Raw genomic sequence first — 17,915 nt, 5'->3', positions numbered from 1 at the left:
GAAGACATTTCACACTTTGTCAAGTAACTATTAAGCGTCAGTAGACGCGTTATTCAAAGAAAGTGCCCCAAGGAAGCGTCAGGAATTGTTAAAATTTAATCGTTGCTCGCTTCAAATTTCTCTTTTTGTAGACCCGTTTAACGTTTATCTTGCCACTTATTTTATTTATATTACTTTATTTTACCACGTTTGTCACTGAGACTTTCTAGGAACAAAATTGCCATTTCAAGAACTTTTTCTCATCCAATTATTTATTTTCTCACTCTTCCATGCCTCAATAAGGTTTTTTAAATAGAAAAGTACCGTCGTCTGCTAGCACGCCGCAGCCCGTTGTGCTCGTCTGCATGCTGCGGTGAGCAGACGGTCAGAGGCATGTACCGTAGGCATGCACAGCACTGCTTCCGCCATTATAACGGGGAAGGCCAGGTGACTTCCTCCCTGTCACCCCCTTCCTCCTGCCAGTTTGGGCTCAAATAAAGCTTCTTCTCTCTCTCTCTCTCTCTCTCTCTCTCTCTCTCTCTCTCTCTCTCTCTCTCTCTCTCTCTCTCTCTCTCTCTCTTGGAAAATGGACAAAAAACAAAGAAGTGCAAGTAATTAAGTAAAATAGACAATAAAATTATTTCAGCGTTTAGAAAAAAAAAACTGTTTCCATAGTAATCATGGTCTGCAAATTCAGAGGGCGCTGTAGTCGACCGGTGTGCTGGTAGCTCAATGGCTTTATTCAGCGTTTAGACAAAAACTGTTTCCATAGCAATCATGGTCTGCAAACTCGCTGTAGAGGGCGCTGTAGTCGACCGGTGTGCTGGTCGCTCAATGGCTTTCACTGCAAAAGTAACTCTGCTGAGCGCTGCGGATGGCAGACTAGCACCATTTTTAGGGTCTATATTACTACCGCCGCCATGATTGTGGTGGCTGAGATGAACTCAGGGGAAAACGACATAAAATTCGGGTGTCCTTGAAACCGGTTGGCCGAGCAGCAGTGCCCCTGCCGTTTATCACGGCTTGATCGGTTGCGTAAGTTGCTAACCGAGCCTTCACCTTTCCTGCTAGCGTACGAGATGATGATGATGAGTAAACTTTTATTGAAGCCCTATGAATCCCCTTGTCCGGAGACAGACCAGTGGGAGGACTCCTTAGTCCAGGAGTCCATGGCTCTGGCTGGCCGTCCGGGCCCGTCTGAACAGGTTAAGCTGCATGGGAGCCGGGTTCAGAGCTGGACGGCTCCACCGCCCACTGTGAAGGGGAGGGATGGGTATTGAGAGGGAGGTCGGGGGTTTGGGAGCACTCCCGTACGATATGATAACGGGTACCTCTTTCGGAGCAAAACTGTGGTGTGTGAGAGGTGAGGAAGTCAAATGCCAAAGTGTATTGCGAGGGAAGTTCAGGGTTGGAAATCGACGGAGAGTGACTTCGTCAGCCTTTGTAAGAGAAAGGTAAGGTGGCGGGAATGTGCGGCGAGAGAGCTCATATTGTGTGAGAACGCCGTTGTAGGTGTATAGGGGCTCGGAATCCAGGGTGTGAGGACGATGTGCTACAGCCGATGAGCGGAGGCTTGAGGCGTTGAAATTGCGAAGTTCGTTGAGCTCCACACAGCTCTGTCCAAGTGTTACGAGAAACACATTCGTTTATAAAAAAATGTTTTCTCACCTGGTTGTTTGGTGTTTAAATAGAGTTCTTGGTGTGTTCGGATGCCTATTTTTGTGCGGGTGCCTCTTTGTTGCAGTGTAAATAGGCCAGGACAAAGTTGAAATAGATATAAGCAAGTCTGCTCTTCGACTTGTTGCAGGTGGCTCTGAGGGTACGGCCGATCCTCCCATCTGAAGTCGACAGAGGACTTACGTGCATTGCTCACAAGATCGACGACAAGGTAAGGAGGCGCTTTTTCTTGGGACTCAGCATGACTGAGGCGCGGCTGCTGCAGTATGAGATCACCGCAGGCTAGTCCTAAGCCTGCAACTTTTTTTTTTTCCCCTAACACTCTTTCACCTTTTTCAACGCAATTTATGATTCTATAAAGCTCCATCTTGAGAACACAGCAAAACAATGTTACAGATGTGATCTACCAATGGCCTTCCCAATTCAATCACATCTTTCGCTAATGTGCTCTTCAGCGAGTGAAGCTGCCCTAGCAAGTATCCGAATAATCCCCATGTTATCCTTATTGAATCACGCATCCGCACCCGCCTCGTATTCAATTATGCTGCGTAAGCTCTAAATAATTAAAACATTTTATTCTTACAGAATCATAACCGCGTAGTGGAGCCAATTAATAAAACAAATTATTACAAAGGGAGAAAATTATCAGTATGAAAACCCGGTCAAAGAACAGCCACAAGTCTTGAACGCAAAGCTTCGCCGAAACTCAGATGCACGTTAATTAGCGACCGAATGTTATTTAGCCTATCGGTAAAAACGAGCCGCGTTTCTCCCAGCCAATCAAATGAGCTGGCAGGACGTTTCGGCTCGCATTTGATCTCCGCGTCGACAGCCGAAGGCGCGCCAGAACTCCGGGCTGTTCTTCAGTGGCAGGTTGCACCTCTGTGCTGGCGAAGTCCACTCGGCAGTGTCCAGCAGGGACTGTATGCGGGAGCAGAAGCAGAAACAGCGGTTCAGGAAGAAAACCTGATCGTCTGCGAACTCGTACTCCGTCCGGCCTATGAGCCACTCGGGCCAGGTCAACCAGGCTGCCAACCGGTCCCACAGCCCACTCCTAGCGGCCTCGACTTCATCGACGTGACGTTCGTAGGCGCTGAAGGCGACGCAAGTGGCTACGGTCTCACCGATCTCTTCCCTGATGAACCGGGAATCGAGCTGGAAGAGCTCCTCGAGGCACTGAACCGCACTTGAGAATTGCTCGCGGCTGGAGTTGCTCCACCAGGGCTGGAGGACGCCGTCGGCGTCTCGAAGGCTTCCCTTGGCATCGATGGCGTTGAACAGTAGGCCACCCAGTATGAATCCCAGGCCGGCGTAGTTGAACACATCCGGATGCGCTCCGGACACCTGCATTTCGGCGCGTGACATTTAGGCTATCTACGAAGGGCTTCTTTCAATAACGCTATACAAAATGTTTCCAGTGCTAAAAGCAAACCTAGTTTGTTATTTATATACTTGAATATATAAAACTTCAATATCTAATTTTTAAATCTTAACTAAACTTTAATATATATACAAAAACACATTATACATTACGGAAAATGTAGCTGAAACATCCTCCAATAGGTTTCGCCGGCAACACTTTAAACTCCCAAAGACGAGAACAAATGATAGAAAACAACAGATAGAACACAAATGCCCTTACTTTTAAATATGGTTAGAATGCCATTAGATTTTAACGAGAAGATAACCCACGACATATTTAGAGCAATAATATTAGACAGTAATGTTCAGTGTACCCAATTTGTTTGTGCGCGTAATATTTATTTATGGGAGAATTCTAGGGTTATTTTTCGTCGCACGTACAACTGGTACCTTTGTTGTCATTGATTTCTTGTGCTTATGCTAACATTACCTAATAATTAAACTGTTGTTGCTGTATAGCATGTAAATTAATTTCTTTGTCAATCAATTTTCTTGACATGTTCTGCTTTTGTGAATTAATTTCCATGTTTCGTTCCGATTGTGTACACATACACCTGCGTGCCAACTGCGCTCGGAGGGAATGCTTCCGTCAGTCTAGCCGCCTTTTGCCTTCCCCACTCTTTCTCTATTCAGAAATTCAGTCCATTTTAATTCAACTGCTGGTGCGTCGTTAAATTGGTAATTTGGAATTCCTGTGCTCCACGTGCGCTGTGCGCGAGACTACCGAGCACCTGTTGTGTATATGCCCGCGATTTTCCGCTGCGCGAGTTGCAGCGGCGAGCTGCCTGTCTCGTGTTCGACGCGGAGCAAGCCTTCAGTTGTGTCACTTTCTTGGACCCTGGGACAACAACAATGACTCATATTTAGGGACAAAAATTTTTCTGGGTTTTTTGCGAGATTCAGGACTAGACAAAACTGTGTAATTCTTCCATTGTGCGCATGGCTACGTCTGTACGCGTTTTCGTCGTTGTGTACGCTTTGACTCCTTTTTCTTGTTAGGCGCTCTGCGCTTCCTGGGCTCCGTTCGCTCAATTTTTTTTTTCTTTTCCTTAACTTTATTTCGAGTTTTTTCCTTGCACTACATTGCGTGCCATTTTTATTTAACTTTTTTTTTTCTCTATTGCTGCTTTCCCGATCTCTCGCATTCACTTCACTGCATTGTAGTCATCCCCATCTGGCGTAGCAAGCACTGCCACTAGCAGAGCTGACCTCTCCAGCCCACATTAAAGAGTTCTCTCTCTCTCTCTATCAGTCTCAGCACTACGAACATGGCGAACGACGTGCTTATAAAGCGGTGGTAAGAGGCTTTGAGAAGCCGAGTAGCGGATGTGGTTTATAAGTCGGGGAGCCCAAGTAACGCATTGGCGGTCTCTGTCTTAGAGACCAGTAGTCACCGGGCATTTAGTAGGCATTCGGAATTCGGGAGTGCATTCGGCAGGCATTCTGAGATAATTAATGGCAGCCTACCGTTGTCCCTGAAGAAGAAAGTGCATGACAGCGGCATCTTACCGGTACTCACCTACGGGGCAGAAACTTGGAGGCTCACTGAAAGGGTTAAACTTAAATTGAGGACCACTCAGCGAGCAATGGAACTGAAGATGATAGGTGTAAAATGAAGGGACAAGAAGAGAGCGGAGTGGATCAGGGAACAAACGCGTGCTAAGGTCATATTAGTAGAAATTAAGAAGAACAAATGGACGTGGGCAGGGCATGTAATGCGAAGGCGAGATAATCGTTGGTCCTTAAAAGCAACAGAGTGGATCCCTAGAGAAGGCAAGCGTGGCAGGGGGCGGCAGAAAGATGTGCAGTTGAGACCAAGAAGTTTGCGAGGATAAATTGGTCGCAGTTAGAACAGGACCGGGATAATCGGAGATCTATGGGAGCGGCCTTTGCCCTGCAGTGGGCGTAGACTGGCTGATGATGATGAGTCATCGGTCGTCCAGGTGAGCGCTGGTCATCACGTTTACCCACAGCTCGGGAAGCGGAAGAGAGAGGGAAAGCCGTGGCAGGATTGGGTTGTGAGCCCACGCGATTATCATGGCGGCTGGTTCAAGTAAAAATTAGCATTTTGAAGGGCATTTAGTTGGATGTGTGGGGGCATCCAAGTGGAGTAAGGTTTACATGCTGAAAAAAAAAATAGAAGCGGGAAGTGTGCATAAGTTTTCTTCTTGAGGCGTTTTATGTGCCTTCGCCTATCATCATCATCATCCTCGTCATCGTCATTTTCTGAAGCCCTTTTTGTTAACTTGGCTTTTCTGCAGTGCATTTCGGTGTTACGATCTACGGCGCAAGTGAGGCATAGAACGCGTCGCTTTAATGCATCACGTTCTTGGGTGGGGTACACCAAGAAGAAAAGGGAACGACACGAGGGTCGGCTGCCGTGGCTGCCTCATATTTTGCTCCCTGTATGGACTCGTCGCAAATCTACAGCGCCGGTATTGCTAACAAGATGATTTTTCTGCCCGATACGGGGCATGTAACAATCAATCCAACCACTGTCCAGCACGTCCAAGAAAATAGGGTGCCACCAAATATCACATTACGACCTCGTTATATCCAAGTCGCCTTATACTGAATATCAGAATCGGTGGACTCCCACGCTGCTGTATTCGTTACGTTTCTGAACACGCCGTGATTCCCACGTGAACGCGATCAGTTTATATCTTGAATGGACATCTTCGGCACGTATTGTGAAAGCTGTGCCGCGTGATGCAAACAACAACTGCAACAAAAGCTTCGGTCGCTCATGATGTGTTTAGTTAATCCCATGCCTTCCGAACTTCCACTAGTGCACATCACTGAGAACTCCCAGAAAAAATAAAAACCCGTTTCTTAACAGAAAGATGGTTTCAACGCGAAGCTTTTTCCCATAAAATTTCTGTAACTTTATTTTTTTTTGCCGAGGACAAAGAAGTGACTTTCGATAGTAGAAGAGGACGATGAGGAACGATGGCGGTGATCGGACATGTTCTGTGTGCATTCTAATGTAAATACAGTTCTTTTCCCCTGACCGAAGGCGTTGTTGTAGCGACAAAGCGGTGCCGAAACCCGGGCTGAACGAACGATGGTATGTTCGCAACGGTTGCAACCAAAGCCTGAAAGGAACTAACACCGACTTGATCATGACCGAACCACGAACGAAGCCTACTACTGAAGATCAGCTATACCGCGAGCGAAGTGTCCAGTGCTCTACTATAAAGACGCTCATATCCCACGCGAGAGTCCAAGTCCAAAATCCAAACTGGTTCGACAGTGTCGTAATGGCGTAATAAAGGGAAAAATCTCCCAAATCCCATCGCGGGAACCCCTGTGTAGATGCGACGCATAGGGGATTCACGTTTCAGCGTTGGACAGCGGAGGAACGGCGCAAGAACAATGGAGCGGAGCAGCGCAGGCACCGCGTTTTATAGCGCGCATAACGGTGAGGGGACGCGCCGGCGCCAGTGCGTCTGCCGCGGCTATGACGCAACACAATCCAACACAATCCACTTTAATCCAATCCATATCCAATCCAGGCCAAGCCAAGCCAATCTAATCCAATCCAATGCCCCTCGCGAGAGAGTGTTCGCTATCGGAGAGGAGAGGGGGTGAGCAGCGCAGAGCGCAGCTCACGCGGCGAGGAGAATGGGGGAGGGGCGGACGCCGACAACAACGCCGACACCGGATGCAAGGACAAGGCGAGTGAATGAGATGCAGTCGCATCTAAAAAGACCGCGTCGCAATGGTGCAATCGGATAGACGTCGGATACATAACGCGAGGGGCCCAGTATCGATTCCGACCACTTGAAGCGTTTTTTTTTTTTAGGGGGGGGGGAGGTTAGGGGCTTGATGGGCCTTTGTGGAAACCCATTGTGTAAGCTGGCTTTCCTGTAGTGCGTTTCATCCTAAGTTGACGTTTAACAATCATCATCACCCCCACATCATCATAATGTCCCCTCCCTTTATGTAAAGTTAGCTTTCCTGCAGCGCGTTTCTGCGTTCAACGCTACCAGTGAGGCGTAGAAAGCTTCGTTTTAAAAGCTATGGCTGAAATTGGGAAACCACGCACTTGATGGCACTTACTTGAAGCACTGGAGGCCGGAGCAGGGATCCCATGACCACGGCGCTGTTGTAGGCGTCCAAATATCGCACAAGATTGGCCGCGGGAGACGTCCACGTGATGGTTTCGGGAGAGGTGTTTCCGCTCGCTGCGATGCTCAGCACGTGCATCCAGCTGCATCGCCGGGCCGCCAGGAGGGACGTCAGGAAGGGCGCCTCTCGGCTCTCCGGAACGCAGCTGCCATGTGGTGCGCGCACAGACAACAGTCAGAAGGGGTACAAGGGAAGGACGAATGAAACCACGAAGACCGGCAGCTGTAGATGGTATTCACTGAAAAGTTTAGCCGTCAATTTCTTCGTTTGGCAACACTGGAAACGGCCATGGACATGGGCGAAGCGCCACGAACATGGCGCTGCTTGTGCCACTACACCCACAGGCCGAAGCAAAAAAAACACCGGCGTGCGTCGTCTGCTCCGTTTGAACTCGAGTCTCAACGGTGTTGTCAACAGAGTTGTTATTAATCACATTCACATTGGAGTCGAGACAATACTTTGCGTTCGGTGGGGGGAGTTTGGAACGTCCAACATATAACATGTGCTTAGCACGGACAAGTGCCGCCATCCCGCGGATCCCAACGTAGCTGCAGTGACGGTGCACTGACATGGTTGCCTGCATGCGTGCCTCGCGAGTGAATACAAGCTATAAGAGGTTATACTTGTAGACGTAGCGTAAAGTAAGACAAAAGACAAGCACACAACTATGCGTCACCAACAAATCCAACTTCTCCCTCTTGTGATGTGATCATAGTTTCTTGTAAATACATCGCTTTGATAGCGTTCAAACGTGGCGGCATTTACAGCGTCCTATCATCTAGTTACACATGCCTTTGTTACCTAGCATACGATTGTGTAAATGTAGTGGCATTCAGACGGGCAGCATTCACTGATCATCTATTGAGAAAACTTTCAAGTTGACTTATAATCAAGTGTCGTTGATTGTAAAGGGAATTTCGGCAGTTTCGAACATGAACTACGTGCTGACACAACTCATGAAGACCGGGGAGAAATGCAACGTAGAGCCTATACGTGTTCCGCTGACTGCGACGTGTGTGTGCATGTGCGTTTACGCCTGTACGTGTGTTTGCGCGCGTGCAAACGAAACACAGTCCAGAAATCACACAATAATGAGTTAAGTAAAAAAAAGGCGGACGCACGTAGAAACAACAACGGCAAATCTTGCTTCCGCATCGGCAAGGGGATCGACTCCAGCGGGGTGTCTCAGTTTGTAGCTCACTCCAGTGAAGGGCAGTCCCCTAGCGGTAAGGCAGAACACATTGTCCTCTCTGTTTCAAGGTACGCTCGACTTTTACTCATCTAGCGACGCACCGGCGCACGATGCTCGTTTAGGCAAACCCAGCCCATGTGGTCTCTTTTCCAGTTTTAACACGACAGTGTTTTATTCCGGGATCCGAAACAGCGCTTAACAAAACAACGACGAGGAAGAGGGGACACAAGACGGCGCCGTCTTGTGCCCCCTCATCCTCGTCGTTGTGTTGTTAAGCGCTGTTTAGGATGGACGGATACCGACTAGCCCAGCTGTCGGTTCTGTTATTCCGGGATTCACGAAGATTTCGCTTACGTCATATCCGTCACGGAAGGGACGCCAGTACAACGAAGCAAGCGACCTGTTAAGGGTGCACCCCTTCCCACAGGGTCTTCCTGCGGGGAAGCAACCTTTATACTAAAGAGTACGTTATACTTCGGGTTGTTCGTTTTCGGGTTTTATATTTCAACACGAAAGGGTTTTATGCCGGGATACACCAAGATTTCACTAACGTCATATCCGTCATGGAAATGATGCCAGTACAACTTTTCCGAAGCAACCCGCCAGCCGGACGTCGCTCGCCAAGCACACCCACAAGACAGCCGCCGACCCGCAAATCATGCTCAGCTGCAGATTTCGCGGTACATTTCACTTTCGTGTTTTACCGATGCCTACTACAGAGGAATCAACCACGTTTTTTTTTTATTACGACAACAGATAGTCTTACGAACGCACCCGTAGATGATCCCCAGAGCAGTCTCATTTTGAATGATTGCTGGAGCGAAGAACACACCGCGCACGGAACGGATCTTGTGGTCCGCTGAGCGACGGGTGGCGTCGTCCATCCATGCGCTGCGAGCTATACGTCCCTGGTACTCGCTCTTGATTGCCTCGAAGAGCTCCTCGACAGTACCACGCTCCGAGCTCACCGAGTCGAACAGTGGCTTCCCCGCCGCGAGCGGTATTTGGGTGTGCACCTGCATAAGCGGCGGAAGACTTGAAACGACACTGCGAAGTCAAAAGTCAGTTTAAGAGATGTGCGATAGTCAGTCCAAACAAAGCGCGTTTAGTTTGTGTTAAAATAGTACGCCCCGTTGCCCCAGTTTGGGTGCCGCGCAGTTCGAGTGCAACTTTTACCAGTGCGACCTCTAGATGAAACACGAAAGTATTTATGGTTATGACAACATGTAATTCTGTGGAGGTCTTCGGGTATACATTTCCCCAATTAAGGCTGCCACATGTCACGCGAGTGCCATTCCAAGGAGATTACCCCGCACGAAGCCTGGTACCGCTCGAAGACGACAGTCTCGCCTACGGTGACAGACGTATGTATGTATGTATGTATGTATGTATGTATGTATGTATGTATGTATGTATGTATGTATGTATGTATGTATGTATGTATGTATGTATGTATGTATGTATGTATGTATGTGTGTACGTACGTACGTACGTATGTATGTATGTATGTATGTATGTATGTATGTATGTATGTATGTATGTATGTATGTATGTATGTATGTATGTATGTATGTATGTACGTACGTACGTATGTATGTATGTATGTATGTATGTATGTATGTATGTATGTATGTATGTATGCACGCATGTTGGTATGCGTATGTATGTATGTATAAATCATTATTGGGAAAGGGGTTGGCCAGCGGAAGAAGTAAACACCAAAGAGGGTCGGTGGTTAGTGCCCGAAACGCAAGAAAACCCTCGACTGCGTGCTTAGCCCCCGTACCCCGGAGGCCGAAGCCAGTCAGAAACTCGGCGTCCTTTAATGCACTTTCAGGTGATCTTCAGCCAGAAAGATGCAAGGGCCTTCGTCCTGTCAGTGGTACATGATTTCATCAAGAAGCCTTCAAGCACCTCCTAGATTCTTACTAACCTTTTTATAGTTAGAACGGCCCCAATTAGAATAGCTATTGTTCGCTTAATTATGGTTCTAACGTTGTTTAGTTAACAATACACATTGGTTGATTTTTACGGTAAAAATTAAACAAAAATTAGGCAGTGTGGAAAAGAGTCGATATAGAAGCAAATACTAAAACACACGATGCCGCCTCGAGCTGCTCCAAACACAATAACAACAGATGGCGCGCCAGCCCTGCGAACACGAGAATTTTGATTTGAATGAAGCAAACATCCGCTGCATTTATCATGAGAAGACAAAGAGGAGAAAGAAAAACCTGAGAAGGGGGTGATGGGGCGAAAAGAGAGGCTGCTACGTGGCGGGGGAAGCAGAAGACTATAGATTGTATTCACTGGCGAGGCGCGCATGCATGCAACCACGTGAGTGCGCCGTCACTGGTTACGTGGGGATCCGCGGGATGGCGGTATTTGTCCGTGCAAAGCACATGATGTGTGTTGGACGTCCCAATCTCTACCCCACCGAACGCGAAGTAATGCCTCGACTCCAACGCGAATGCGAATAACATCATCTCTGTTGACACCACCATTGAGAATCAAGTTGAAACGGAGCAGACGACGTACTCCGATGTCTTTTTTTTTTTCTGCGGCGTGCCGGTGCAGTAGTACAAGCCGCGCCATGTCCGTGGCGCTTCGGCCATGTCCATGGCCGCTTCCAGTGCTGCCAAGCGAAGAAATTGACAGCTAAGCTTTTCAGTGAATACCATCTATAGTTCTCCGACGAGATATGCGACGAAGCAAGCAGATACGCCTCCAATCTTTATTACTTCTCGGCTGGCCGGGAATATGTGCAGCCTTTTCGAATGCTAAATGAATAGAGGAGGCCCCAAATATCCTCCCGAGAGGGTACCAGCTTACCGCGCGAAAGCACCATTCCTCCAGGTCCCCTTCGCTGGTCACCTCGTGGGGCACCACCGTCCAGGCCAAGGTTCGCAGCAGGTGCCAGGTCAGGTAAAGAGGAATGGCGGGAGGATTGCGCGCGTTCAGCTCCCCGAAGAGGCGCCTCAGGGCCACCAGGAACCGCACGTTGGACACCTCGACGAGGTCGGCTTCGAGCACTTCCAGGTAGCCGCGAGTCTGCTGGTTTATCGCCTCCAGCCACATCGCCGTCTGCAAGGGTGGAGACTCTCTTATCCTGTCTCTTATCCTACCCACGCGTTTTGTATTCCTCTATGTTCACACTATATACCAGAAACGATGCACCTGGATGATGAGCTACAATTTCGGTGTCATCATCATCATCATCATCATCATCACCAGCCTATCTACGCCCACTGCAGGGCAAAGGCCTCTCCCATTATTCTCCAATTACCTCGGTCCTGTGCCAACTGTGACCAATTTATCCCCGCAAACTTCTTGATCTCATCTGCCCACCTAACTTTCTGCCGCCCCCTGCAACGCTTGCCTTCTCTAGGGATCCACTCTGTTACCCTTAATGACCAGCGGTTATCTTGCCTTCGCATTACATGCCCTGCCCACGTCCATTTCTTCTTCTTAATTTCTACTAATATGTCTTTAACACCAGTTTGCTCCCTGACCCACTCCGCTCTCTTCTTGTCCCTTAATGTTACACCTATCATTTTCCGCTCCATTGCCCGCTGAGTCGTTCTCAATTTAAGTTGAACCCTCTTAGTGAGCCTCCAAGTTTCTGCCCCGTAGGTGAGTACCGGTAAGATGCAGCTGTCATACACTTTCTTCTTGAGCGACAATGGTAGGCTGCTATTCATTATCTGTTTCGGTGTATCGCTCTCTTAATTTTAATCTGTGGTCTATGTACAGTCATGGACAAAAATATGAACCGGAACGAAAAATAGGAACCGGAAAAAATATGATCCGGAATACGCAATAATGAAAAATACTGTTCGCTGAGGTCAAATATTGGCGCGCGATGGGTATATCTCGAAAGCCCCATTTCCAGCTTTGTTTTTATAACTAAGCCACGCACCAATTTCACTTGGACGGGAAGAAAATGCGCTATTTGTGTGTTCCGGTCCATATTTTCGTGTGCGTCTTTCACACCGAAGTATGAACCGCAACACGCAATATTGACAGATACTGTACGTTGAGGTGACACAGTTACGCGCAATGGGTACATCACGAAAGCCACATTTCCAGCTTTGTTTTTGTAACTAAGCAACGCGCCAATTTTACTTGGACGGAAAGAAAACGCGCTATTTGTGTGCTCCGGTTCGTATTTTCGCGTGCGCGTTTCGTTTAGTCATGATTGTACGCGTACTGTGCAAAAATCCTCGCTTGCTTCATTTGAATTTTACCATCCACTGGTGCGACTTCAAAGCAAACGTTTGTTTTCAATGGTGTTCGAATTTCTCCTCACGAATCCTTCGTCTTATCTAAGGATTTCATTTCACGTTTCACGTTGCAGCGTCGTAGGCCTTTGTGAAAGCATTAAAGCCTATATTTCCCATACAAAGCTGTTTCTCTCCCTCACACGCGCTCACGCACACAGAATGGTGCGCTCTTCGCTATCTTGCCTGGAATCCGGGCGCTGCCTTTTTGAAGTCTGCAATGGCCATGGTCTCCCCGCCACTCTTGTACACGTTGGTGATGCGGAGTACCTCGTCGTCGGCTTCGAACACATCGTCCAGCAGTCGCCGCGTCACCTTTACGCTCGAGAAGCTTTCGACGTGCTCCCGGATTGATATCAGGTACATGATGCCGAGGTTCCGTCTCCCTTCTCGCCACGACTCCAGGTCCGGACTCGGTGAGAGTCTCCAGCGCGGCCGGTCACCAGCTTTCTTGGGCGTAGGCAGAAGATCCAATTTGAACACCGCGCTGATGTCCCAGCTGCGTATAGGACAACACCGCAGCACCATCTGCATAGAGTTTCACCGTGTGGCATCTCGTGTGGATTTTTAGTTTTTAAGCTAGGGACACCTTTAAAGTACCGTATTTTCGCGCGTATAACCCGCAACAAAATGCGAAAATTTCAGCGGCAAAGTAGGGGTGCGAATAATACGCGGGCTTTTTTTTTTTAGAGCACCTTCACTGTAATGTGCGTTGTGCCGTGAAGAGGACCTTTAGTACAACAGCGAGGACTTGGAGTGACACTGAGTGAATTGTGACTTATACTGCTCGCTAAATATACGCTTTTTCTGTCTACATAGTATGTGATGTGTTGCTTGAGCAGTAGCTTTGGCGCACCCTTTCCTGTAACAAATGTGTGGGCAATACGGAAGGATTTCTTTTTTTCCGTCGGGCTGAAAGTGGGGACGTGGATTATATGCAGGGGCGGGTTATACGCGCGAATATACGGTATAACACTGATTGTAGGCGGGCCAGTTGGTACATAACCGAGTTACAAACAGTGCAGCAACAGGACGCTAGAAAGATCACACAAACATGGCTGCTGCAGATTTAGCAGTAGCGCAGATTACTGTGCACTAAAACTTTTTTGGTTTTTTGAGGTTTTATTATTTTTTATTTGCTTTATTATTGTTTTTGTATATGTCATTCCTAGATTAGTGGGTCCCGTGTCTTCCGTCTTTTCATATTTATTGCCTGTTCGGGACAATAAACACAGCGCCGTGTTTGTGGGATCTTCCTATACTCTTGTTCCTGCGCTGTTTGTAACGCATTCAAAGTACACACACCGCATTGAACTCTGGGGTCGTGAAGCCCTATCTTCTCACGAGTGAGAATGTGGCGAACGCCGTCTTCTCAAGAACCTGACGCTGCGGAACTATATCATGCCCACGAGAACATCAAGCTCTAATTTCGGTCATAGAGAATGTTACTTTGCTTTACATTATCGATATCGGGCGTCCTAAAAGACGAATAATATGTTGTTCTTTTAACACGAAAGTGTTTTATTCCCCGATACACAAAGATTTCAGTGACGTCATATCCGTCACGGAAATGACACCAGTACAGCGAGCGAGCGGCCTGTAAAGGGTGCACTCCTGCACACAGCGTCTCCTTGCGGGGAAGCAACCTTTAGTACTGAAGAGTAAGTTACAATTAGGGTTGTTCGTTTTGGGGTTCTATATTTTAACACAAAAGGGTTTTATGCCGGAATACACCGAGATGTCACTGACACCATATCCGTCACGGAAATGGCGCCAGTACACCTTTGCCGAAGCGACCCGCCAGCAGGACGTTGCTCACCAAGCACACCCACAAGACAGCCGCCGACCCGCAAATCATGCCCAGCTTCAGATTTCGCTACACATTTGACTTTCGTGTTTTACTGGTTCCTATGACAGAGAAATAAACCACAGTTTTTTTTAGTTGATTTTGTTATCAATAGCGTAAAAATTCAATGTGGTAAGTTAAGCCAAGTAGGGGAAGAATGCTTCCGGCTGCTATGGCCGCGCCAACGGCGGCACATGTGCACTCTAAGGTCACGGCTCCGAAGTGGTCAGCAGGCATAAGTAATCACCTCAAGGAGAGATGAACCATGAGACTTATTAAGTCCTGCATGCCCATGGCGGGCGCCCGGGGCCAGTCGAGGCCCAAGCTAGCGACGAACTGCAGCAGCACTTCCGGGCTGGGCGGTCGTAGCGGAAGCAGCAAGCACTTCTGGAACAAGAGTGCCGCTTTCTGGGTTGCCCCATTCACGGGTCCAACCGCTGGCACACGGACTTGTCGCAGGAGGCTCATCACGTTGCGGTGGGCAACCTGCACAATCTGTACAAAAAAGGTGCCACTGGAAAAACCGCAGATGCGTATAGCCTAGTTTCCCGGTGCTTTATGCGCGCGTCTGCCAGAATTATCCGAAACAAGCAGACAAGCACGATTGTCTTGGAACTACCGAGTCGTATCTGAGGAACTACTGCTGGGTTCTTGACCGGACGCGCAGCGTGCCCACAAGGCATTGAAGGCAGTGCTGGCATTTCTAGGAAGAAGTGCCGTGGCAGCGAGGCCGTATTCGAGGCCCGTCTTCATGAACTATGACACGTGAACTGTATAAGTATGCGCATGGTTATGGTATAGCCATTGTTTCTCCTTTCTCAACCGTCTTCATCCCTCTCATCCCAAATCAATTCTTTTTCTTCCGTTTCGTGCACACCGAATAGCTGACCAAAGCTCATGTCATCAGGCTGACGTTTCTGTGTTTTTTCTTTAAATAATGTTTTTCCCTCCCCCTTATCAGCCCGCATTCCACCGCCTCATTTTGGTGCATGTGTGGGCGTTTTCAGTTTCAGACCTTTTCATTCTTTAAACAATGATAAGTACTTGAAAAGTCCTGGACTGCGCTGCGCATCCGGAGTCAGATAACCCTGTCGTCTGCACCAATTAAATTCATGCTAGCAGTGCCAATTGAGTAACGTACAACTTCGCGCGTGTACAGTGCTCACGGATTGAAACGCGACACTGCGAGCGCGTGGCGGCCGGTACATGCAGCGCCGCCCGTGGACGCCCGTGGAAGCTAGGTGTTGCATTGTGGTATACCGCGAGGATGAGAGCGTGTTGACCGTAGGCTTACTGCTTCCGGTTGCCAATGAGGGGGACTGTGGTTCCCCGCAGCGACAGCGGGGCGCTGCGAGCCTGGAGTGCTGAAACGCGTTTGTGCGCCGACGGTACCCGGCTGTGCGCGCAGCCGATTTCGCGACATCGTGTGCGCGCGAACTTGTTACGCGTGCCCTTCCGATGCGTCACAGTAATATTCATGTAATGCATGGTCACGCTTATCTGAATAAAACGAGCGTCTGCGGGAAGGAGCAGCAAACTTCAGGATGTAAACTCCAGGATGTAAACTAAATTCTGTAAGATAAGGATGTAAGATAAATTCCAGGATGTAAACTAAAAAAAGGAAAGACACATTTGCAGGCAGGTTCGCGTGTGGTGCGGTGCATTAGTACTTCGTCGGCTCTCCTCTTTTTTTACTATATATCGTGGAATAAAGTTGGCTGTTCCTTCGTGCACACGCTCGTTTTATTCAGATAAGCGTGACCGTGGCTTGCAGGCACATTATCTCTGTCGCATCGGAAGGGCATGCGTAACAAGAGCGCGCGAGCAGACGATGGCGCGAAATTGGCTGCGCGGACCGCCGGGCGGCTACACCGGTGCACAAACGAGCGAGCTCCTGCGCTCCAGGCTGGCAGCGCACCGCTGTCGCTGCGGGGAACCACGGCCCCGCTTATGGTCAACTGGAAGCAGCAAGCCTACGGTCAAAACGCTCTCACCCTCGCGGTATACCACAATGCAACAGCTTCCACGGGCGTCCACGGGTGGCGCTGCATGTACCGCAGGCCACGCGCTCGCAGTGTCGCGTTTCAATCCGTGAGCACTGTACATTAACAAAAGTCCAGCCGTGCGCACGTTCAGCACATCTGTACTTGGCTGCACATGCACACGTAAACCAGACAGTCCAATGCGCCAATTGAATTGACGTTAGTATATATCTCAATTGTGAAAGTCCAGCTGCGCACATGTGTGGCACATCTGGAGTGTTCAACGCATGCGCAGTTAGGTCATCCCGTCGACTGCGTCAATGGGACCACTGGGACGCTTGCGCATCCCAGTGATATAGGCTCAGAAGCGTTGCAAGCCGGGCTAGTTGGAAATACTATCCAACGGCTGTCCTCGTGTTCAACTTCCTCTGCCTCCGTTTTAGTTTACGCTGGTTACAACCACGAATAGGAGCCCAGCTGTGCGCATGTGCAGTGGCAAAAATCCTGCCCTGCGCATGTGCAGAATCTCTAGACTGTGCCGGATAAACGCCGTTGGATCATTGTGTTGACGGCGCCAACTAAATCGGCGCTATCCGAGTCCAATGATAAAGGCTCGCTGTGTGCATGCGCAATGGCAATAGTCAGACAGCGCGCATGCGCAGTGAGACGATCCTGTCGACTGCGCCAGATAAATCGCCGCTAGCACTTCCCAGTGATAAAATGAATGCTTCCAGAACGAAGTTGGAGAAATAATCCATGACTTCGCATATTACAAAAGGCAGGCAAACAGCATAGAGACGAGCCAGCACAAACGAGCGCTTGTGCCCGTTCGTCTCTCATAATGTATAGCACGCAAACAAACAAGCAAATGCGTACACGCGAATCTGTGGAACTCCTCGTGCCTCAAAGACACGCGGACAAAGTTGTCGTTGCTGCAGGGCTTTTTGATGTGAGGCCATCGAAGAATGTCCTTCTGAAGCCTAGCCTAATACAGCTTCGGTGGAAAAGACGGGATGAGGACGGCGTCCTTGTTCCTCAAGTTTGGCCGCCATGTAAGAGAAAAGCGATAGGCGTGCACCAACACCGGCGTCTGCCACTAACATTCGTTCGGCTAACCAGCATTTCAATCGCGTGTCGCGGAGTTCAGCACAGACATTCGTCCGAGCGAATCACGTTCGAATGGCGGCCCGCAGCGCCAAGGCGTACCTCCTCCACGCGAGACACGGGGTTTGTCGCCAGGCGGCGCCAACCGTCACAGACGAAGCTGTAGAAGTCCTGGCAGGGGTCCACCGATCGGTTCAGCGAACTCAGCAGCTCGGGCATCTCGGTGGAGATGTCGATCAGCCTGCGCCGGCGTCCGCCCCCGGTCACTAGGGCTACGACCATGCCTCCCACAAGAAAAGGAA

The 17,915-nt window shown here is 49.0% G+C and overlaps 2 protein-coding genes across 2 annotated transcripts in view; one reads left to right on the top strand and one right to left on the bottom strand.

Moving 5' to 3' along the window:
* The window catches only part of Kif19a (Kinesin family member 19A), a 173,802-nt gene that overhangs the window by 48,249 nt on the left and 107,638 nt on the right, over positions 1-17,915 (top strand). The window contains exon 2 of the mRNA XM_077670206.1: positions 1,787-1,867. Within this exon, the coding sequence (XP_077526332.1) occupies positions 1,787-1,867 (81 nt within the window). The remainder of the gene's footprint in view (positions 1-1,786; positions 1,868-17,915) is intronic.
* Positions 2,263-17,895, bottom strand: LOC144138941 (neprilysin-1-like). The gene is made up of 7 exons (XM_077671454.1): positions 17,716-17,895; positions 14,775-15,013; positions 12,868-13,180; positions 11,234-11,485; positions 9,176-9,417; positions 7,141-7,354; positions 2,263-3,000 (listed from the first exon to the last, which is right to left on the bottom strand). The coding sequence occupies exons 1-7, from the start codon at positions 17,893-17,895 to the stop codon at positions 2,437-2,439; spliced, it is 2,004 nt and encodes a 667-aa protein (XP_077527580.1). The 3' UTR covers positions 2,263-2,436.

This window comes from Haemaphysalis longicornis, unplaced genomic scaffold, assembly GCF_048455015.1.
Source record: "Haemaphysalis longicornis isolate Haplotype H1 unplaced genomic scaffold, Haemaphysalis longicornis Haplotype H1 scaffold_5, whole genome shotgun sequence".
NCBI classification, from domain to species: domain Eukaryota; kingdom Metazoa; phylum Arthropoda; class Arachnida; order Ixodida; family Ixodidae; genus Haemaphysalis; species Haemaphysalis longicornis.
This window is presented reverse-complemented; position numbering and strand designations above follow the sequence as displayed.